The sequence below is a fragment of the Hyperoodon ampullatus genome (genome assembly GCF_949752795.1).
Source record: "Hyperoodon ampullatus genome assembly, chromosome: 15".
Lineage (NCBI taxonomy): Eukaryota > Metazoa > Chordata > Mammalia > Artiodactyla > Ziphiidae > Hyperoodon > Hyperoodon ampullatus.
In genome coordinates, this window is record NC_136928.1 from 12,691,209 (window position 1) to 12,715,142 (window position 23,934).

General features: G+C 45.9%; 1 protein-coding gene across 1 annotated transcript in view; it reads right to left on the reverse strand.

The window, feature by feature from the left end:
• Nucleotides 1-532: 532 nt before the first annotated feature.
• The window catches only part of MERTK (MER proto-oncogene, tyrosine kinase), a gene marked incomplete at both ends in the record, with an annotated part of 109,672 nt that continues 86,270 nt past the window's right edge, over nucleotides 533-23,934 (reverse strand). Inside the window, 7 exons of the mRNA XM_079721324.1 lie at nucleotides 533-1,046; nucleotides 7,625-7,761; nucleotides 8,437-8,596; nucleotides 10,362-10,471; nucleotides 17,019-17,137; nucleotides 18,679-18,771; nucleotides 23,814-23,894. Of these exons, the coding sequence (XP_079577450.1) occupies nucleotides 533-1,046; nucleotides 7,625-7,761; nucleotides 8,437-8,596; nucleotides 10,362-10,471; nucleotides 17,019-17,137; nucleotides 18,679-18,771; nucleotides 23,814-23,894 (1,214 nt within the window). The remainder of the gene's footprint in view (nucleotides 1,047-7,624; nucleotides 7,762-8,436; nucleotides 8,597-10,361; nucleotides 10,472-17,018; nucleotides 17,138-18,678; nucleotides 18,772-23,813; nucleotides 23,895-23,934) is intronic.

Below are 23,934 nucleotides of genomic sequence, written 5' to 3' on the forward strand. Positions count from 1 at the left end.
TTCCTCATTCATATTTTATTAGGAAGCCAGATCGGAGAATTCATCAGTTATAAAACTTTAAATATGAAATGAATCACTCTTATCAAAGAGATGATTCAGGTGGGAATACCAGATTTTTCTTAAGAGTAGAAGCAAAGGCAAATATGGCATTTTATTTTACACATATTTAATAGTCATGAAAAAGGAAAAGAACTTTAAAAAAACAACTTTGTGCCAACGTGAACATCCAGGAACTGCTGTGGAGATGGGGCTGTTAGAGCTTAAATGTTAAGATCATCCAGAAAAGTGACATAAGTCATCTTTTATTAAAATAGAATATCTTTGTCTCTTTCCACCATATACATATAGATATTTTCTCTTTAAATAAATATATGTTACGTATTCTAAACGATGACTTACTTGACAACATTCACGTGGTGCTTTCGGGCCAGGGCATTGACTTGGTAAGGAAGACAAATACCAAAAACATCGAGTGTATGTGGGTTCTCGTAAGGCGGATTTTCCAGGATTTGGGAATGTGTCTCAGCTCTCCTCACACGAGGACTTCTGAGTCTTCTGAGGAGTCGTCGGCAAATAAGAGTTCATCTGACACTGGGCTCCCCAAGGGCAGCGTGCTGGACTGGGACCAGGAGACCCCATTCCTTACCAGCCTGTCCTCCAGTAAAACACCGTTCCTTCCCGCCGTCCCCGTCGCCGGGGCAGGAGGAGCCTGCTCTTCCCAGCCCTCGCTGACCCCGTTCAGGATGTACCTTCCCTCGTGAGGTCTGTTGTCATGGACTTCTGCGGTGACCACACTGACGGTGGCGCCGGGTGTGCAAGAAGCAAGGCCCAAGTCGGGATGGATGTTCACGTCCAGCTGAGCAAGTGCCGAGCCCTCGGCCGGGCCCTCGCAGCTCCCCAGAAACTGTGTGTTGACGTAAATGATGTCAGCTTCGTCCTGAACTTCAGGCAGGCTTTCCAAGAGCTTTTCTAGCTGCAGCCTCAGCATTGAGAAGGTGGGGCGGTCCAAGGGCTCAGCTCTCCAGCACGAGTGCATGACTTCATACCTAGAGGCGAAGAAGAGTGTTATCTCCTGGCGCAGCACGCACAGCCCACGTGCAATCCGCCCCTGCTTCTCCCACTCAGGTGGGAGTGGAGGGGCTGGGGGGAGGAGGAGGGGAGCGGGGGTCCTGGGAGCAGACAGGTGTCAGCGCCAGCTCCACACTCACCGTCGTTCCAGGCCTTGGGAGGCTCGAGGAAGGAAATCCAGAGGGGGGCTGGCGTGGGCAGGTGTGTGAAAATAAGGGCAGTGCTGTGACAGCGGCAGGTGAGCCCTGGGCTGGGACAGCCCCTGACTTGAGGCGGCCGCAGCTTCGTGGTGCGTGTAGGGCTGCTGAACCTCGGCCACCTGATGCTGCTCCGTGAAGGAGAAACGCTCTGGGGCCCCTGTTCTTCTCCGTGACTTCGACCTCCTCCAGTAAAAATAATAACCGCTGACCTGTCATCGGCATTTCCTATCTGACAGCCATTGTGTAAGGTACTTTTATTTTTTTTTAATTAATTAATTAACTTTTGCTGTGTTGGGTCTTCGCCTCTGTACGAGGGCTCTCCCTAGCCGCGGCAAGCGGGGGCCACTCTCCATCGCGGTGCGCGGGCCTCTCACCATCGCGGCCTCTCCCGTTGCGGAGCACAGGCTCCGGACGCGCAGGCTCAGCGGCCATGGCTCACGGACCCAGCCGCTCCGCGGCATGTGGGATCTTCCCGGACCGGGGCACGAACCCGCGTCCCCTGCATCGGCAGGCGGATTCTCAACCACTGCGCCACCAGGGAAGCCCCGTAAGGTACTTTTAGAGATACTAGCCTGCTTAGCAGCACGAGCCCACACACAGGTACTGGGATCCCCATTTTACAGAGGAGGATCCTGAGAGCGTGATGCTTGGCCCCAGGACGAGGGTGAAGCTCTGACCCACATCAAAGAGTGTCTGACGCCAGAGCCCACGTTCTTAACCACTGAGCAGACCTGCTAGCCATGGGTCAGACCCTGACGGGTTTAGGTTCTACCCTATGAGCAAGGGGGAACCACAGAAAGATTGTGCTTCGGTGCATTCCCGTGACCAGATGACAATTTTAGGAAAGTTGCTTTGGATGTCACCCAAAGGATGTATTAGGATCCTGGGGGTGATGAGAAGAACAAGACAGGAGACAGAGGAGCCTGCACTCCCCTGTAGGAAACAGGGACCCGCTCGTTCACGTACATATACTGTGGATGTCAATGCGCCAAAGTTCCCACAAGTGTCACCACCCCCAGGCCCCGCCAAGCCCTGGACCTCTGTGGTCTGACAGTACTAGCAGACCCCGTTTTATTGCACTTTGTTTTATCACACTCCAAAGATACTGTGTGTTGTTTTTTTTTTTTTACCAGTTGAAGGTTTGTGGCAACTCTGCATTGAGCAAGTCTATTGGTGCCATTTTTCCAGGAGCATTTGCTCACTTGGTGTCGCTGTGTCACAGTTTGGTAATTCTGACAATATTTCAAACTTTTTCCATTATTGTTATGTTTGTTAGGGTGACCTGTGATCAGTGATCTTTGATGTTACTATGATAATATTTTTGAGGTGCCACAAACTGTGTCCACGTAAGGCAGCAGATTCAATCAAAGTACGCTGTGCCTGTTCTGACTGCTCCACCGACCGGCCATCCTCTGCCTCTCTCCTTCTGCCTGGGCCTTTCTATTCCCTGAGACACAACAATAGTGAAATTACACCAATTAATAACCCTAGAACGGCTTCTAAGCATTCAACTGAAAGGAGGAGTCACAGGTCTCTCACTTTAAGTAAGCTAGAAATGATTCAGCTTAGTGAGGAAGGCGTGTCCAAAGCTGAGACAGCCGGAGAGCTAGGCCTCTAGTGCCAAACAGCCCAGTTGTGGATGCAAAGGAAAAGTTCTTGAAGGAAATTAAAAGGCACTACTCCAGTGAACACATGAATGATGAGAAAGCAAAATGGCCTTATTGCTGATGTGGAGAGTCTGAGTGGTCTGGATAGAAGATCAAACAAGCCACAACATTCTCTTAAGCCAAAGCCCAATCCAAAGCAAGGCCCTACGCAGTGGTTGAGAGTCTGCCTGCCGATGCAGGGGACGCGGGTTCGTGCCCCGGTCCGGGAACATCCCACATGCCACGGAGTGGCTAGGCCCGTGAGCCATGGCCGCTGAGCCTGCGCGTCCGGAGCCTGTGCTCCACAATGGGAGAGGCCACAGCAGTGAGAGGCCCGCGTACCGCAAAAAAAAAAAAAAAAAAAGAAATATATTTTGTAAAGCTAGAGTTGCCATGGGTAAGAGATTCCTCTGATGAATCTGAACAAAGTAAATTGAAAACCTTCTTGAAAAGATTCACCATTCTAGATGCCATTAAGAACATCTGTGATTCATGGCAAGAGGTCAAAATATCAACATACACAGGAGTTTGAAAAGAAGTTGATTCCAACCCTCATGGATGACTTCGAGGGGTTCAAGGCTTCACTAGAAGAAGTCACTGCAGATGTGGGGGGAGAGCAAGGGAACTAGAATTAGAAGTGGAGCCTGAAGATGCGACTGAACTGCTGCAATTTTAACCTGTTTTTTTTTTTTTTGGCTGCACGGAGCAGCTTGCGGGATCTTAGTTTCCCAACCAGGGATCAACCTGGGCCCTCGGCAGTGAAAGTGTGGAGTCCTAACTACTGGACTGCCAGGGAATTCCCTGAATTGCTGCCATTTTACGATGAAATTTTAATGGATAAGGAGTTGCTTCTCATGGATGAGCAAAGAAAGTGGTTTCCTGAGATGGAATCTACTCCTGGTGCAGATGCTGTGAAGATTGTTGAAATGACAATAAAGGATTTAGAATATTACACAAGCTGAGTTGCCAAAGCAGCAGCAGGGTTTGAGAGGACTGACTCCAAGTCTGAATGAAGTTCTCCTGTGCGTAAAATGCTATCAGACAGCACTGCATGCTACAGAGAAATCATTCATGAAAGGAAGAGTAGATCGATGCAGCAAACTTCACTGTTGTCTTATTTTAAGAAATTGCCACGGCCACCCCAACCTTCAGTAGCCACCACCCTGATCAGTCAGCAGCCACCAACATCGAGGCAAGACCCTCCACCAGCAAAAAGATTATGACTTGCTGAAGGCTCCGAGGATGGTTAGCATTTTTTAGCAATAAAGTGTTTCTTTAAAAAAATATTTATTTATTTGGCTGCGCCAGGTCTTAGTTGTGGCATGCGAACTCTTAGCTGTGGCATGTGGGATCTAGTTCCCTGACCAGGGATCGAACCCGGGCCTCCTGCCTTGGGAGCACAGAGCCTCAGCCACTGGACCACCAGGGAAGTCCCCACAGAGTGTTTTTAAAATTAAGGTATGTACACCATTTTCTAGACATAATGCTATCGCACACTTAACAGACTACATTACAGTAATCATAACTTTTTTTTTTTTTTTTTTTTTTTTGCGGTACGCGGGCCTCTCACTGTTGTGGCCTCTCCCGTTGCGGAGCACAGGCTCCGGACGCGCAGGCTCAGTGGCCATGGCTCACGGGCCCAGCCGCTCCGCGGCATGTGGGATCCTCCCGGACCAGGGCACGAACCCGTGTCCCCTGCATCGGCAGGCGGACTCTCAACTACTGCGCCACCAGGGAAGCCCAGTAATCATAACTTTTATATGCACCGGGAAACCGAAAAATTCCTGTGACTCACTCTACTGCAGTGCTCTGGAGCTGAACCCGCAATATCTGGGAGGCGCGCTTGTACTGGGGGAAGGAATGGAGGGGAGGGGGACCCTGAAAGACATCTGCTGGCTGTGGGGACCCAGTGGGATAAGAAGGAACAAGGTGGCCTCTGTGTGTCACCCTGGAGACGAGGAGACCAAGGGCTGGTGCCACGAACCACAGTGGCTGGAGCTGGGAGGCTGTGAGTTCGGCCGAGGAAAGGTCCCCCGGAGGTGATGGGAGCACCACCCAGAGCGGCCTCTTGGGTGATGGGGACCTGGTCATTCAGAGGTGGGGATGATGCCGTAAGAAGAGGTGGCCCTCAGCGGGCAGGACCGGGGAGCGGGGCTCCAAGCACACCCTGTTATTTCTCAGGGTTGACTGTAAAATGACCGAGGGGCAACGAAACACAGGAGTCAACTCATCTCCACTACGGTGAGACAGCAAACAGAGATGCACTGAAATATCAGCCTCAGTTTTCAAAGAAAAGACCCCAGATACGGAAATGCAGAGAGCTCTCTGGGGAAAGCTGTCGTTCGCCAGCATCCAGACTCAGAGGGGACCTGGGAAGCGGGCTTGGCTCACCAGAGCCTCTGCGAGCCTGCGGTGTGAGGAAACAGCCTGGGCGTGGGGACCGCAGAGCCGCTGCTTCCTCCTGCTTTTCCCCAGCCTCCCTCCCCCAGCCGCACGGCACTGCTGACACTGCAACTCTTTCACCTAAAAAACCACCTCTCAAAAACCGACTCAGCATTCCCTGGTCATGGCTCTACACGCAGCATCTAAAACCACAACGTGACACAGCTTAGACCTTGCTAAGACCCCAGATAATCAACTTCTCCTGGAGCACCAAAGAAGCCAAGACAGAAACAGCCACAAAAGTCTCCATTCAATATTGTTTGACAGAAATGGCTTCCTCATTTGCAGAAGCAAACATTTCATTCATGTGGCCCTTTCAGAAACGACCGTGAAGCCCCAGATCTAATTGAATTAGGATTTTATGATGTTTCTTTTAAAGGGCTTGTGACTTCTGTTTCTCTTCTAAATGTTATGGATTTACAACCATACTCACCACCACCACTACCACCGCCCCCCCGCAAGCAGTGCGAGGCTCTGATCAAAAAAAACCTTTCCTTCTGTTTGGCCGCGGTGGATCTGGGAGGCCCATGTGCAGACTGACCGGGGCCTTCTCACCGGTCCGAGGAAGCAGGGCCAGAGTGTGAGTGTGGGTGCGCGTGTGTGGAGTCCTGCACGGGCCCACCTGCCCGAGCAGCACAGCCCAGCGTTCCACGGCGGAGCCCACGCAGGCCCACGGTCCTGAAATGTTCTTGCTAACCATGGTGAGAATGCCCCTCTCCAAGCCCATGACCCCTGTTACGCTGGGGACAGACTCATCATTAGGAAGGTTCAGATCACCAAGCTACAGGCAGTGCCCCAAGAAATGATGTTTTAAAAGTCGGCAAGGTGTTTGGGAGGGGATCGACTTGTAAAGATGTTATTAATCGCGGGCACCATGTGTGACACTTAGCGTGCATGCTCCCTGCAGGCTGAGCACTCCACACACTTCTTTGTTAACCCTCCAAATACCTCTGCAGAATACGTGACTATACTTTTTTGGTGGCTGATCACGTGGCACAGAGCGGTCAAGTCAGCTGCAGTGGCCACAAACGTGGCTAGTTAGGAGGCAGAGCCTGGCTTCTCTGACTCCAAGTCCCAGGCCTCTCCCCGTACTGTCCACCCCGAAGAGAGGGGCCTGTTGGGATGGGAAGGGCACTGTGGTCCTGCACGCTGGGAGCTGGGGGGTCTCACGCCGGCTGAGTGTACAGTCTCCCGGGGATAGTTTTTTTTTTTTTAACAATATTATTATTTTTATAAATTTATTTATTCATTTAGTTATTTTTGGCTGCGTTGGGTCTTTGTTGCGGTGCGCGGGCTTCTCATTGCTGTGGCTTCTCTTGCTGTGGAGCACGGGCTCTAGGGGCATGGGCTTCAGTAGCTGTGGCACGCGGCCTCAATAGTTGTGGCTCATGGGCTCAGTAGTTGTGGCTCGTGAGCTCTAGAGTGCAGGCTCAGTAGTTGTGGTGCACGGGCTTAGTTGCTCCACAGCATGTGGGATCTTCCTGGACCAGGGCTCAAACCCATGTCCCCTGCGTTGGCAGGCGGATTCTTAACCACTGCACCACCAGGGAAGTCCATCCCTGGGATAGTTTTAAAACATACATTTCTGGGCCTGTTCTGTACCAAGAGAATCACAATCTCCAGGCACAGGGCTGAGGAATCACATTCTTAGAATATCCCCTAAGCAATTCTGATGACCAGCCTGAAAGCAAAGTTACTGGCTTAGATTTCTAAATTTCCTGATTCAAGATATTCCTGTGATTGGTTTGTTTAAGATGTTGAATGAAAAGAGAAGCATGACTGCAGCAAAAGAGGGCAGAGAATCCTCCAAGTACCTCATGCATTATAAAGTCGACCTATTTATCTATAGGATATACAGTCATCCCTCGGTATCCATGACAGATTGGTTCCAGAAGCCCCAGCGGATACCAAAATCTGCAGATGCTCAAGTCCCTTGCAGTCAGTTGGCCCCCCCGTATCTGTGGGTTCTGCATCCACCCATACAGAGGGCCGACTGTATTTCCTAGAGGGGCTTACGGAACTTCAGAACACGTGCGGGCTCGCCGGAGATGTGCACACACCGCTTCCCGGCTTACAGAACTTCAGAACACGTGCGAGCTCACCGGAGATGTGCACACACCACTTCCCACACCAGGAGAGGCTCCTGTCCCAGACATCTGCGTGTGTCATCTTCTGCCCACATCCGCCTGGCTAAGTGTCCCCACCCACTATGGCAGTGTGTCCCCAGGTCTTTGCAGGGTACCCCGAGATGAAAAGCAGCTGACTCACAGTTCATCCAAGCAGTCCTCTGGCTGTTTCAGCCTGTGGCCGTGGAGCAGATAGTCATATATTTCGTGGTTCTGGACTCCGGGATAGGGGGTCATTCCTCGTGTGGCTATTTCCCACATGGTCACGCCAAATGCCCACTAAGGACAAAGCGACAACGTCAGGATGCAAGTCTTTCCAGAAGGGCTGAATGGACCTTTTCATGGGGAAAGGTCATTTCCTTAGAGCCCCGGCGGTCACGCACAAAGCTGACAATTATGTTTGAGATACGCCGCTCTCCCAAAACGGCAGTAACGTGGGGTCGGAACGTCACAGTTCCCCATTTTTACTAAAGCTGTTTGGGAAATGAGACAAAGGCAGATCTAGCCTTGTGTCACGTCAGTGCTCTGTGTAACGTTCTGTTCCTACTGTTGTCGGCAAGTGCTTTCTTTTCCTGATCTCTGGTTAAGGGTATGAATACACAGCACCTTTTATACAGCATCTTAGCTCCAAACAGCCATGGGATGAATTCATTTAATTTAATGGGACTATGAAACATCTTAGTTGCAGGCAATGAGTCACTATACTGTAGCAGAGGCAAGTGGAAATAAATTAAGGGCCTTTGCCATCCTCTGAATGTCAGGCTACTTCACCAGAATCTAATGTGCCGCCTGAATTAAAGCATCGAGCGATAAATAAAGAGAACTGTGAGCATGCCCCAATCTTCAGCTGATCAAAGAGTAAGATGTCCTGCATCACCGGCTTAAGTCATCTCTTTCAGCATGCCTTCCTCTTTGCAATGCGGGGCCCCGACTCAAAACTCTGTACGTACGTACCACGTCACTTTTACTGGTGTATACTCGGTCCGCGAGACTCTCTATGGCGATCCATTTCACAGGCATCTTAGCAATGCGGCCCTGGCGGTAGTAGTCGCCACTGTAAATCTTCTTAGAGAGGCCAAAGTCCGCGACGCAGACAGTCATGTCATCTCGCAACCTACAGAGAGAGACGGAGCGAGTTCACGTCCTCAGCGACCTCAGAGGCAAAGCCTTAAATCACAGGTCTGCACCTGATGCAGCTGAAAACATTCACGATGAGTAACCAAAAGATAGAGACCCCACAGCCTGCGAGGGTCCTGCTTTGGGACCAATGGCAGAGCAAGTGAGGGGGGACCAGATGAGTTATTACTTTCTACCCTTCTGGTCGGTGTGGGAATCTGGACCAACCAGGGCACCTGGGCACAGAGGATGGAGCCAGCTGGAGGAACAGAGGGGCACGGGTGTAGAAAGAGCAGCAGCTCCAAGCCAGCGCCCCCTGGTGGACTCATCTAGAGCCCAGTAGCCTTCCTGCCTGACGTCTGGAAGCAGCCCTGGCTCCATAGATTAAGTAAGCCACTTGACAGCTTGGGGGAGGTGGGGAAGCACGTGCTGTAACTGGGGGACACTGGACTTCCTGCTAAGACGGTGCCAGGTGGTACCTGAGGAATTAACTGGAAAATTAAAGGAATACAATTGCATTTACAGCCCAAGCAGTTAAAATTGATCTTAGACAAGGAGAGGAGGAGGAGGAGGAGGAACGAGTGGTCTGGAGGTAGGGCGACTACCTTGTCCCTCTTTGCCTGACACTAACATTTAAAACTAAAAGTCCCACATCCTGGGAAATCCCTCAATTCTGGACAAACCGGACAGCTGGTCACCCTACCTCGTGGGAAAACCATGAAGGAAATGTTAAGGGGAAGAAAAGGTTTTCATGGTTCTCCCTCCATGGTAGACAAATGATTTCAATAAAAAACAAAACCAGGACCCTTCTGGGTTTTCAAAAATGAGGCGAAAGTGACAGAGGGCCGGGGGGCAGGGTTGGTTAGGAGGAGGGAGGGGACGGGCTCCACTGTCACATCTCCACCGAAGAAAAACGAATAACAGCAATACGTTTAAGGAACACTCTCTCTTCTTGCAATAGTAAATTTCAAATCAAGAAATAGTTATTGTTTTTGAAGATTTACAGCAGATAATGGCTGTTGAAATAGATTGAAGAGATGGGGAAGGTGAAGTTAGAAGTTCTTGTATAAGCCCTTGTCTCTCTGCTGCAAGAGGAAAGCTTTGGTGTAGTCAGGACAAAACTACTTCACAAGGCAGTATCACGAAAACTCAGGGACAAAACCATTATGATTTTCATTACTGTCTTCATGATCAGCTGACTTATATGTAACTCTGGATCCAAATAAGCTGATGGCAGTTGGGGAGGATCCCAAAGTTCACACCTAGTACTCCTAGCTGAGTGAGAGTGTGAAAATCAAAAAGTAGTCACACATAAACACACCACACTATAGAAAATAGATAACTAATAAGGACCTACTATATGGCACAGGGAACTCTACTCATTGCTCTGTAATGGTCTATATGGAAAAAGAATCTAGAAAGGAGTGGCTATATGTATAACTGATCACTTTGCTGTACACCTGAAACTAACACAACATTGTAAATCAACTCCACTCCAATAAAAATTAAAAAAAAAAAAAAAGAAGTCACAGGGGAGTTTTGGAGGCCAGCCAGACTCTTAGAGGCAGAGGTAGTGAAAACCCTCAAGCAAACACCCAGTCATGTGTCAGGGCGGTAGAAACCCCATCTCCGGAGCCTGCCACACTGTCACCTCCCAAGCCTAATCCTCCTCCATACTTTAACATCAACAGGTCACCCCATAGGCCCACAAATATCTACCACCATGAGGTCCAACCCACTCCAGGATGGGCCAGGGCTCTTACATGCAGTTTCGAGCAGCTAAATCTCGATGAAGAAAGTTCCTGTTGCTCAGATACTCCATTCCCTGGGCAATGTCCACCATGAACTTCAATAGTGTCTGCAGAGGAATATGCTAGGGGGTGGAAGACACAAGGAGACAGATTATTATTATTATTATTTTTCTGGCCACACCATGTGGCTTGCAGGATCTTAGTTCCCTGACTAGGGAATGAACCCGGGCCCTGGCAGTGAAAGCACAGAGTTCTAACCACTGGACCACCAGGGAATTCCTGAGAGACTATTATTATTTTTTAAAATAAATAAATTTATTTATTTATTTATGGCTGTGCTGGGTCTTGGTTGCTGCGCCTGGGCTTTCTCTAGTTGCAGCGAGCAGGGGCTACTCTTTGTTACGGTGCGTGGGCTGCTTATTGCAGTGGCTTCTCTTGTTGTGGAGCACGGGCTCTAGGCACGCAGGCTTCAGTAGTTGTGGCACGCAGCCTTCAGTAGTTGTGGCTCACAGGCTTCAGTAGTTGTGGCTCGTGGGCTCTAGAGCGCAGGCTCAGTAGTTGTGGAGTACAGGCTTAGCTGCTCTGCGGCATGCGGGATCTTCCCAGACCAGGGCCCGAACCTGTGTCTCCTGCGTGGGCAGGCAGATTCCTAACCACTGCGCCACCAGGGAAGTCCAGGATTATTTTTTATTTTTTATTTTTATTTTATTTTATTTTATGTTTAATTTTTTTTATTTTTTTAATTTTTTGCGGTATGTGGGCCTCTCACTGTTGTGGCCTCTCCCGCTGCGGAGCACAGGCTCCGGACGCGCAGGCTCAGCGGCCATGCCACTCCGTGGCATGTGGGATCCTCCAGGACCGGGGCACGAACCCGTGTCCCCTGCATCGGCAGGCGGACTCTCAACCACTGCGCCACCAGGGAAGCCCCCAGGGTTATTTTTTAAACGGAACCGAGTTACTTCCATTTGAGGGGGTGAAATGATGGCTTTATGACTTAGAAGTGTGGCCATGAAACAAGGAAATTTCCATATCACTAATGTCACAAATAAGGTTTTAAAAATGAAAAACAAACAAAAACCAACAAACCCTAAAACTTCTTGGCAAGTATCACGTTTTCTTCTCCTCGTCTTTAAAGGTATTTAAAAAATTAATTTATAACTTTAATGCAATTCCAAAGATACCGCCAACAATTTATTTTGTGTGTGTGGCCAGTTAATAACATTCTTTTCACAAGTTATGAGCTCAAATGCGATCCTTGTGTCCTTCTGAGTGGCAGTGGGACAAAGAGAGGAAAAGAAGGGGGGTCTGGCTGCAGTGGGGGAGGATCTAATGTTCTGACAGCAAAAAGCCCATGGAGAAGGAGCTGTTCCCAATTATGCACCCACATCTGGTATCATTTTATTATGAAATGTTTCAGAAGAGGCTTTTTTTCTTCTGGACAGAAAGTAGGATGGTCTTTACCCCTTATCATGGGACCAAAGTACCACAAGTAAGTATTCGGGAATTTTCATTTTTGTTTCTCTAGGGCCTTCCTGTAAGTTTTAACAGCCTAATGTTTTTTTCCTATGTTGTAAAAATCAAACCAGACTGCATGTTAGAAAACCTGCCGTGTTGGGACTGATTAAGAGGATGATGACGAATGAAGACTTCTGTGTAGTAATTCAATGTTTTAGTGCAGTCAGAGCCCTAAAGAAAAGGGTTCACAAAGTTCCTAGAAATCATAAATGGGTCCACCCATGATATATGCTTCCCCAAGGCACTGGATTTATGGTTTATTCTATATGGCACATGAGTCTTCTAAAGTGGTACTCGTGAAAACACTGAATTTTTTTTTTTTTTTTATTGGGCTGTGCTGGGTCTTAGCTGTGGCATGCAGGCTCTTAGCTGAAGCATGCGGGATCTAGTTCCCTGACCAAGGATCAAACCCAGGCCCCCTGAGTTGGGAGCATGGAGTCTTAACCACTGGACCACCAGGGAAGTCCTGACACTGAATTTTTAATGATTTATATTTCTCAACTAAGACACGTGTCAATCACAGACTGTATATATAACAAAAATGCTTTGTCCTTTACCCTTACATAATGGAGTTGTTAAAAAAAACGTAAGTAAATCAGGCATGAAAGCCTTACACCTCTGTTCTATATATCTGGGGCATTTGATTTTCTGGATGCTAATTTCCAGGAAAGAATTTGGGTGCTAAGAAATATCAAATCTGCTGACATTCATGAAAGTATAATGCATATCAGGTGCTATTCATTTGTGTTATTTTTTTCCAAGCAGAACTATGTTAATCTTGCAGACTGTGACCAAAGGTCATTTAAAAGATCATTGTGTGGGAAAACTAATAAATGAGGTCAGTAAGGTTGCAGGATACTAGATTGACATACAAAACTCAACTGCATTTCTACACACTAACAATGAACTGTCTGAAAATGAAATTAAGAAAACAACATCTACAAAAGAATCAACAACAAAATACTTAGGAATAAATTTAACAGAAGAAGTGCAAAACTTATACTCTGAGAACTACAAAAGGAAAGAATTAAATTAGTTTCTAAATAAATGGAAAGGTATCCAGTGCTCATGGATTGGAAGAGCAGGTGTGCTATTCACACAGAGGACAGAATGGCACCCAGGTCCTGCTGAAGAAGCACATTTATATGACTGAGACCTAGTCTTGGGCCACTCTAGCAGGACCAGAGGTATTTATTGCCAAGGAACTGACTGATAAGGCAGTAGAGATTTGAATAAAAGCTTTATTTTCTAGTTTGTCTATGATGCATTTTGTGACTTTCAGCTTTACATGTGGCTACAAGGTGTCAAAATATGAAAATACATTCCCTTTAAAAACATTCCTTTTCAATTTTTATAAAACCTGGGAGTTTCCATCATTGGAGATATACTTTATATTTTTGCAAATTGAAACTATTCATTAGTCAGTAAAATGCTGTGTACTTCCTTGTTATTCTGTTCAAAAGAACATAAGATGACAGCAGTACTCTTGGCAGACACAAACTGATTCTATAATTTATACAGAAGGGCAACAAAACTAGAATAGCAAAAACAACTCTGAAAAAGTAGGATAAATTTGGAGGAATCACATTACCCGATTTTAAGACAATAAAGCTACAGTAATCTCAGTGGTGTGATAGGGGTGAAGGATGGCACATAGCTTAACGGAACAGAACAGAGAACTCAGAAATAGACCCACACGTGTACAACTGATTTTTCACAAAGGTGCAAAAGCAATTAGTGGATTAAGGACAGTCTTTTCACAAATGATGCTGGTCATCTATATGCAAAAAAAGCAACAAACTAAATTTCACACCTTCTACAAAAATTAATTCAAAATGGGGCACAGACTTAAATGTAACATGTAAACCCACAAATTTTTAGAAGAAAACACAGAAGAAAATCTTTTTTATCTGGAGTTAGGCAAAGAGTTCTTAGAAATGACAGTGAAGGTATGATCCATTAAAAGAAAAAACTGATGAACTATACTTCATCAAAATTAAAATTTTTTTGTTCATGTTAAGAGAATACAAAGCCAAGCTACAAACTGGGAGAAAAGTCTTTGCAAATCACATATCCAACAGAGGAACTGTAGCTAAAGAACTCTCAAAACTCAACAAGAAAACCAACAACCCAATTAAAAAATAAACAAAAGACTTTAACAGACACTCACCAAAGAGGATATAAAGATGGCAAATAAACACAAGATGCTCAGCATCATTAATCATTAGGGAAATGCAAATAAATTTCATGATAAGCTATCACTATACACCTATCAGAGCAGCTAAAAACAAAACAAAACAAAAAACTACAGATAATACCAAGTGCTAACAAGAATGCAGAGCAACTGAATTTCTCATACATTCCTGGTGGAAATGTAAAATGGTACAGCCATTCTGGAAAGTAGTTTAGCAGTTTACTATAAAGATAAACATACATTTTCCATATGACCTAGCATCCCATTTGTGGGTATTTAGCCTAGAGAAATGAAAAATTATGTTCACTCAAAAACCTGTATGTGAATTTTTATAGCAACTCAAAACTGTCATAGGTCCTTCAATAGGCAAATGGAAAAAGCAAACTGTGATACAGCCATACAATAGAAGCCTCCACAGCAATAAAAAAAGCAATGAACTACTGATACATGCAACTTGGATGGCTCCCAAAGGCATAATGCTGAGTGAAGGAAGCCAGTCTCAAAGAATTACAAACTATATAATTCCATTTATATGGCATTCTCTAAAAGACAAAACTGTAGTGATGGAGAACAGATCAGTGGTTGCCAGGGGTTAGCCATGTGGACAAGGTGTAACTATAAAGGGGTAGTAGCAGGAGGAGGAGTTTTGGGTGACGGAACTGTTCTTTATCCTGATTGTAATGGTAGTATATGAATCTATACATGCATTACAATTTATATAACTATAAACCAAAAAGGGAAAAAAGTCATGTTTTTCTGTATGATAATTTAAAAAAAATTTTTTTAGAAGCCCATATGATTTAAGTTTATTTATTTATTTATTTATGGCTGTGTTGGGTCTTCGTTTCTGTGCAAGGGCTTTCTCTACTTGTGGCAAGCGGCGGCCACTCTTCATCGCAGCACGCGGACCTCTCACTATCGCGGCCTCTCTTGTTGCGGAGCACAAGCTCCAGACGCACAGGCTCAGTAGTTGTGGCTCACGGGCTCAGTTGCTCCGCGGCATGTGGGATTTTCCTGGACCAGGGCTCGAACCCGTGTCCCCTGCATTGGCAGGCAGATTCTCAACCACTGCACCACCAGGGAAGCCCTTAAAATATTTTTATAAAGGATATAAATGGCCTATTTCTCTTCTACAAAGATTCCAGAAAGACATCCAATCTGAGGCTCACTACACTTGCACAGGGGTCCAAAAAGGGGAGGAGAGTTAAGCTTCACAAGATGGATGATTGTTGGTCATCAAACAAACCTGTGTATTTTTATTTTTTTTACTACAGAAATCACTCTTGTGAAATATGAACCCCCCCCCTGCAAATTATTAGAAAAATCATACAAAATACCAGGAAATTAAATGTAGGCAAAATCACTCATCAACATGAAGCAAAATCCATTCAAGAGGATGCTATGCAGCCATTCACAGACATCTGTCTGGAGGCTGCCCTGTCGGGCAGGGGCACCCATGGGATGGGGCAGAGAAGAACTAAAGGCATGGGGGTCTGCAGCCAGTTCTGCCTCCACCACTGCTGATCTGTGCCTCAGTTTCCTCACCTGAGATTCTATTAGTAACTACTTATTATGGTGGCTGTGCCATTGGTATATGTGAAACACAGGCTGGCCTCTGCCAAACATTTGAGAAATGTTAGCCCCTGTTGTTGGCCTACAGACAGATGTGTACATACTGAGCCCCTGCCTGTGAAACACACAGATGTGGAATAAACGGTTGCGACGTGAATGTCCGAGGATGCCAATGTTGGGAATTATGGGTAATTTTTTCTTCTTCTCCAGGCTTCTTATAATGTTACTGTCTGTTTCTTGGGGGACGGGGCAGAGAAGGAAAGCACTCAGCCATGCTGAGTCCCCTACTTTGGATTAGGCCCTTCACCTCTTTGGAGGAGCCCCAGTGACTTTGTAATAGCTCTGTGATGTGGCTACAATTTCCTGTCTCTGGTTAGTATTTGTGCTGGTGAAAGACTTAAAGAAGCCATGAACAAAATAGGTGTGAGCACAGGACCATGGGGGTAGCTAAAAAAAGGAAGGGGCTCACTTTCCCGTTTAGGTCTCTTACGCCGTCCCTGGAAAGAACGGAACAAGTACAAGAAAAAGGAAAGCAAAAATCTCCTGGCCTGTTCATAACACACAGGCATAAGCTACCAACGGGGGCAGCAAGACACAGGGAAGAAGGCTCTAGAAAATGTTCCCCCTAAATTGGGTCTCAAGTTTTATGTTTTTTTTCAACTGCCTCGCCATATTATAAATAAATGGCTGTTCCTACAGGTTCACCTGTCTCTTGGGATAAGGACCTTCCCCAGGAAGCTCCCCAGGCACCATCTTATTCCTACTATCTCATCATGAGTCCCTCTACCACCTGTGACCAGTGGGCGAGGTGTTTCAGTCTAAGAGCTCGTTTCCATTTGGCGTCTGTGTGCTGTGGGGCTTCAGGGCAGGGTTTGCCCTGTGGGGTCAGTGCTCCTCTCAGGGGCACCGTGGAAGGCAGGCAGGCTGGCCCACCAATTCCCAACACACTTTCTGATTCTGAGGACAGAGCGGCTCAGGATGAAGAGAAACATGGATGGAGCCCATTCCCCCTCAGGGTCTCTGAAAAACAACTCAATGCAACTTCTCCCTGAAAACTGAGATGGCTCCGGCACTCAGTAATTTCAGAGTGAACAATCTAAAGAGAGGAGACTTTCAAGGAAAGAGGCCCCTCTGACAGCAAGAGGGGCCCTCTCTGCTCCACTCCCAGCCTGCTTCTCCGTCACATACAACAGGAATAATGAAATCTATGGGCAGGCCGGTTATGAGGATCACATTTCAACCCCCAGGGTGCACAGTGAGCGCTGAACAGAGGCCAACGTCCCCTCCTTCCCTCCGTCATTTTCTAGGTTAGAGGCTGGTGTTGTCCAGGTCCTGTCACAGGAGCCCCAAGCGCTGTTCAGAGTCCATGTAACTGGGTGATCAATTACCTTTGGTCCTGTGTCCAATCGGGAATAGAGTAAATAGGTGTGCAGATCCCCATATTTCATGAAGGGTAAAATCACCATGGGCCTGGGGATGCCTTGAGGGCTCACTTCTATACACACACCTGGAATGAAAAACAGAGAGTAAGTTACAAAGAGCCCTTGTTACCAGTGACCAGAAAAAGCACTGCAGGAGCACTGGCCAAATTGAAAACATGTGCTCTCAAGTTAACGGTTAAAAAAACAAAACAAAACAAAACCCTCACAACTCACACGCTGTATTCTAGAATATGGAACACACACTGGATCCACTTCTTGGTATTTCTTTTTCTTTCAGACTAGTGCCAATCTTTGCGTGAAAGCTCTCAAAAATTAATCGATACCTAGTACAGCCATCTATAAACCCGTGGCGTTTTTGTTATACTGAGTCTAAGTGAGGGGTAGTGACTGCAGCAGAATTCAAGGGCAAACTAGTTTCATGGGATGGTTAAATACTTAATCATATGAAGAAGTCCCCTGCAACCAAATGCTTAAAACTATTGGAAGAATTCTGAGGGCCAATAGGTGAAATTCACATCTCTAAATGTTAACACATACACGGGGAAAAAAACATCATTTGTCGTGGATGCTAGACTCAGAGCCTGTCTGTCACCTGAGATCAAGCTTACAAAGCTCTTGCACGTGGTGGTACAATTACAAAGCGCCATTGTTCTCAGAGTCTGCTGAAGTCAATAGTTACAAATGAGCAACAGTAGTTTCTTTGACATAACATTGTCTCCAAACATTAGTTTTCCCATCTCTCTGCAGTGTCCATCATAATAAAACTTTGAAAGTTCCCCCAAAGAATTTAGCATTTATCAAGTCACAGGACAGCAAAAAAAAAAAAAAAAAAAAAAAAAAGTCAGCAGAATATTCAATGATTTTTAGGTCGCTCTTCCCTCCTGGAATAGTATCACACAGTAACCACTTGATACGGGCTCTCCGTTTTGTATTTTTTAGCAAACAGTGCCACAAAACCAAATTCTGCCTATTAAATCACTGACTCAAATCACTTTAATCAAGGGCCATGAAATTGTCAGTGTAGATCCCAAGAAACCAGTACTTGAAAGATGTCAATAAATTGTTTCTCAAAGATGATCTATGGAATTTGTCTACTTTTACAGCTTTACTCCACTAGCTTTTGATTCACGGATAAACTAAATCAATACAAATTATAGCATAACCAGCTTTCATGTCTTGTAACTGGGGTAACCGGGGGCCGTTTTAATCCACAATCACCTAGAACTCTGTGGACACGAAACATTCCTGAGCCCACTGATGTCCAGGAAAATGCAGGCCTATTTTTACGACCAGCCTCAGAAAACATAACCATAAGAAGTCTTTTGGGTGAAAACTCCTTTATTTTTATTTTATTTTATTTTTTGCCACACTGTGCGGCTTGCGGGACCTTAGTTCCCTGACCAGGGATCGAACTCGGGCCCCCCTGCAGTGGAAGCGCCCAGTCCTAACCACTGGACCGCCAGGGAAGTCCCGAAAAACCCGGTGTTATAAATTGCTTCGGAGTTATACAAAGTGTAAAATTTATCTGCCCCAGAGATTTTTGCTGTGGCCCAGAGTGGATGAGCCGAGCCCCTCCGGCCACCCAGTCCTATGTTTCTCTGAGTACCTAGGAGTCGGATGACATTTGGGTGGTTGAAGTCTTTCATGCACGCAGCCTCACTGAGAAACTCCTCAATCTCTCGCTGCGAAAAGTTGTCCACTGAAAGAAAAGACAGAAAATGTTAGGCACGAGTTATTTACTCAGAGAAGGGGAGGGGGCAATAGCAATTTTGTTCTTTAAAAGTAAAATCAGGGGCTTCCCTGGTGGCGCAGCGGTTGAGAGTCCGTCTGCCGATGCAGGGGACATGGGTTCGTGCCCCGGTCTGGGAAGATCCCACATGCCGCGGAGCGGCTGGGCCCATGAGCCATGGCCGCTGAGCCTGCGCGTCCGGAGCCTGTGCTCCGCAACGGGAGAGGCCACGGCGGTGGGAGGCCCGCGTAACGCAGGAAAAAAAAAAAAAAAAAAAAAGTAAAATCAGGCAAAGGCAAAATGACAGCAACAGTAAACGAGTGGTTGTCAGAGACTGGTTGGGGGAGGGATGAACAGATGGCGTTTGGGGATTTTAGGAAGGTGAAACTTCTGTATGACCCTGGAATGGTGGACACAGGGCATCATGCATTTGTCAAAACCCACAGAACATACAACACAAGGTGAACCCTAATGTAACCTATGCGTTTCAGTTAATAATGTATCACTACGGGTTCATCAATTATAAAAAATGTACCACACCCATGCAAGATGTTAACAGGGCAGACTGTGTGAGGGTAGGGGGCATATAGGAACCCTCTACTTTCTGCCCTTTTTTTTTTTTTTTTTTCAGCTGAGCTGCAAGGCATAGGGGACCTTAGTTCCCTGGCCAGGGGTCAAACCCATGCACCCTGCAGTGGAAGCCCCGAGTCTTAATTACTGGACTGCCAGGGAAGTCCCTGCCCAATTTTTCTATAAACCTAAAACTGCTCTAAAAATGAAAGCATATTAGTTTAAAAAAACTAAAATCAGATCCAACTGATCTGTTGCAATGATTTTTGCCTTCAAAAAAGAAAGAACACATGCTTCTCTCTTTCACCACGTTTCTTGCAAGTCTGGTTGCCCAATCACGCCTTGTGAACTAGATACACTTTCATACTGAGTTTTTGGAATTAAGCCAATTTAAGAGAAACATTTAAAATTCTATATTATGGTAAGTGAAATAAGCCAGTCACATGAGGACAAATCCTGTATGACTCCACTTTTATGACGTATTTCGAGAAGTCAAATTCACAGAGACAGAAAGTAGAATGGTGGCTGCCGGAAGCAGGAGGGGGCATGGGGGATGGAGGGTTGCTGTTTAATGGGTACGGAGTTATGGTTTTGCAAGGCGAGAAAGTTCTGGAGATGGATGGTGGTGATGGTTGCACAACAGTGTGAATGTACCGAATGTCCCTGAACTGTACACTTAAAAATGGTTAGGACGGTATATTTTACGTTATGTGTATTTCACCACAGTTAAAATCAAACACAAAGCCAAGCATACCTTAGGGAATCTGCTTTAACAGGGGGGAAGTGTTGATTGAAATTACATGTAAGAGCATGTAGTACAGGGTCTGTACCTCCTATGGGCTTAAGATATATTAATCTTCCTATCCAAGCAAATTTAAGCAAAAAAATTCTACAGACCTGCAAAATGTCTGCCAACTTTGCCCCAAAAAACCAGGTGAAGTGGGCAAACCCCTTCCCCAGGGTCTAACCCCTCCAGGCAAGTGTAGATGAGCCTGGGATTCAGAGGCCAGAGACTGGGCTTTTAATCTTTGGTAATTAGCATGGATACAATTCACATACAAGTTACTCTAATTAAGTTAAAGGATTGCAGAACCAAGGCCAGAGAGGAAACAGGTTCCAGGCCCAGCTCCTTTTACTAGGGCCCCTAAACTTTCTACTGGTGAATTGGGATAAATGATGGAAGGAGCCTTCCCAGGGACACACTGAGAGGTTAACAGAAAAATGAGAGAGGCAGGAAGGATGCTGACTGTGGCTTGATACCCAGACTCGGCTCCACACCGGGTTCAGCTCCAGTCAGTACTCTAACTTTGGGTTTTCTCAGTCTATGGAGGAGATTACTACCCACACCTACCTCCTAGCTGTACTGATATCCTGCTCCTGCTGTACTGATGAAATGTGGGAATAACTGCAGTGACCTCTGGCACACAGTAAGAATGACATAAGGGCTTCCCTGGTGGCGCAGTGGTTGAGAGTCCACCTGCCGATGCAGGGGACATGGGTTCGTGCCCCGGTCTAGGAAGATCCCACATGCCGCGGAGCGGCTGGGCCCGTGAGCCGTGGCCGCTGAGCCTGCGCGTCCGGAGCCTGTGCTCCGCAACGGGAGAGGCCACAGCAGTGAGAGGCCCGCGTACCGCAAAAAAAAAAAGAATGACATAAGTACTGGCCATTATTATGTATATAAAAAGCTTGAAAAAGCAAAAAGCACCAGCCCGTCTGACTTGGTTATTATGGTTACTTTTTATATTTAAATGAAAACTTCAGCCTCCAATTCTGGTTAAGAAGTCTCAGTACATGCTTATAATCTAACTGATGCTTTAATGCCCAATAAACAGTGGATTTAAATTTTAGGAAGAAACCAATTTTACATTACCCCTTGATCAAAAATAATATTGAATACATACAAGGGGTAAAGGAGGAAGCAATATTAAGAGCATTAACAAACACAGCACCAAATAATTTTCCTCTGTATGAATTGTGAAGACAACTGCAGGTGAATGGTGTATGATCATGGTCAATTTCATGGGTGCCCAGCTGGACACCTGAAGAACCGAACTTAGACAATCATGTATCTCCAGGCCCTGGAGATGCTTCTTGGAGAAGGGCATGGGGGGACCCGTTATCATGTTCCGCCATTGCAGTCTGGTCAATCTATGGTGAGGAAAACTCCGGCCCAACTCTCCTCCTTTCTAGCTATTTGATTTGGACAAGTCACCACCTTTCTGAGCCTTAGTTTCCTTGTCTAAATGGACATGGGCACAGACTCTGAAGGGCTCTAACTGGCATCTGCCACTATTTTTGTCAACACTGTAATTCATTCTCCTCCATGCTGCAACCAAAGTGAACTTTCTAGAATGTAATAATATGCTCTTGTCCTTATTTGCTTAAGACTCTTAATAGCGCTTTACTACTTGTGGGATGAAAACAGATTCTGTGTGATGACTTATCAGGCCCTTCCTGACCCAGATGTAAGCACTCTTCCCAGCTCCCTTGGAGATTGCAGTTTATGATCAGAGCTCTTGATATGCCTTTAACCAAAGGATATTTCTCCTCTCTCTGGGAATCTTACCTTCCAGGCAGTACACAGCTTCCTGCAGACCACACAACCACCCTCAAGTGAGGAAGTGAACCCACCAAGCTAAGTCAGACCAATCCCTGGGGTCAGATGCTGCTACCAGCTCAGTCCTGCCTTGGAAATTCATGCTTTACTTTGGAATCATTATCTCTACTAAATGATAAGAGAGGGGGAGGGAGAGAGTAAAAATAACAAATGTTATTGCCTTGAGTGTGCTAGGGCTCAGGGTGGGCCACCCCAAAACATGTCACAATGGCATATTAATTATTTTGAATTACAGTTACTTAGGAAACAACCAGTGCAAGAGGGACACTCTGACACTCCTTTCTGTCCTCCTGAAAGCAGAAGATAAATCTCTCATGTGAAAGATGAAGGACACCCTTATCGCCAGAGATAGGGAATTCTGGCTGAAGAAGCCTGTATAAACAAACCTTGTTAGTTCTTTCTTTTTTAACATTTTTATTGGAGTGTAACTGCTTTACAATGGTGTGTTAGTTTCTGCTTTATAACAAAGTGAATCAGCTATACATATACACATATCCCCATATCTCCTCCCTCTTGCATCTCCCTCCCATCCTCCCTATCCCACCCCTCTAGGTGGTCACAAAGCACCGAGCTGATCTCCCTGTGCTAGGCAGCTGCTTCCCACTAGCTATCTATTTTACATTTGGTAGTGTATATGTCCATGCCACTCTCTCACTTCGTCCCAGCTTACCCTTCCCCCTCCCCATGTCCTCAAGTGCATTCTCTACATCTGCATCTTTATTCCTATCCTGCCCCTAGGTTCTTCAGAACCATTTTTTTTTTTAGATTCCATATATATGTGTTAGCATACGGTATTTTTCTCTTTCTGACTTCACTCTGTATGACAGACTCTAGGTCCGTCCTCCTCACTACAAATAACTCAATTTCGTTTCTTTTTATGGCTGAGTAATATTCCATTGTATATATGTGCCACATCTTCTTTATCCAGTCATCTGTCAGTGGACACTTAGGTTGCTTCCATGTCCTGGCTATTGTAAATAGAGCTGCAGTGAACATTGTGGTACATGACTCTTTTTGAATTATGGTTTTCTCAGGGTATATGCCCAGCAGTGGGATTGCTGGGTCATATGGTAGTTCTATTTTCAGTTTTTTAAGGAACCTCCATACTGTTCTCCATAGTGGCTGTATCAATTTACATTTCCACCAACAGTGCAAGAGGGTTCCCTTTTCTCCACACCCTCTCCCTTGTTAGTTCTTTAAATTGACTACCCCAAGCCCAAACTTTGAGCTTTGCTTTGATTCTTCACTTATTGAGTACCTAAAACCCACGTTTCTTTGTCCTGTCAATTCCTCACAAATTTACTATTTCTTTGTCTAAAACGTGTAAAAGCTGCCTCTTTGGCCACTTCGTAGGTCCTATTTCTATGACATTTCCTGCACATGGATTAAAACTTATTTCTTTTTCTCCTGTTAATCTGTCTTGTGTCAATTTTATTAGGCCAGCCACAAGAACTTAAAAGGGGTGGAGGGGGAAATCTCCCCCTCCCTGACAAGTGTAAAGAATATATAATATTCTGAATCACTTTGCTGTACATCTGAAACATTGTAAACCAACTGTACTTCAATAATAAATAAATACATAAATGAATACATAAATAAATAAAACCAAACATTAAAAAAAAAGAATATATGATGCAGGTATGAAGAGCTCTTTACAGTAACCTTCCATCTGTGACCTTAATAGTGCTTTGGATGGCCTTCTGACCCATTGGTGACCGAGACCATGACATATGAACTCCATCATTCATCACTGGCCTGATGAAGCACTGGATACTGAAGCAGCTGCCCACCCCCAGAAGAATGGGTTTCATCAGGGTTAACTCACACTTCATGGTTTTCACGGCCACCTTCTGAGAGGTCCCATCCTGCTGATTAAGATTTCCTTCCATGACAGACCCAAACTCTCCTGTGAAGTAAAACAACATCTATATTGACCTTGTGCAAAA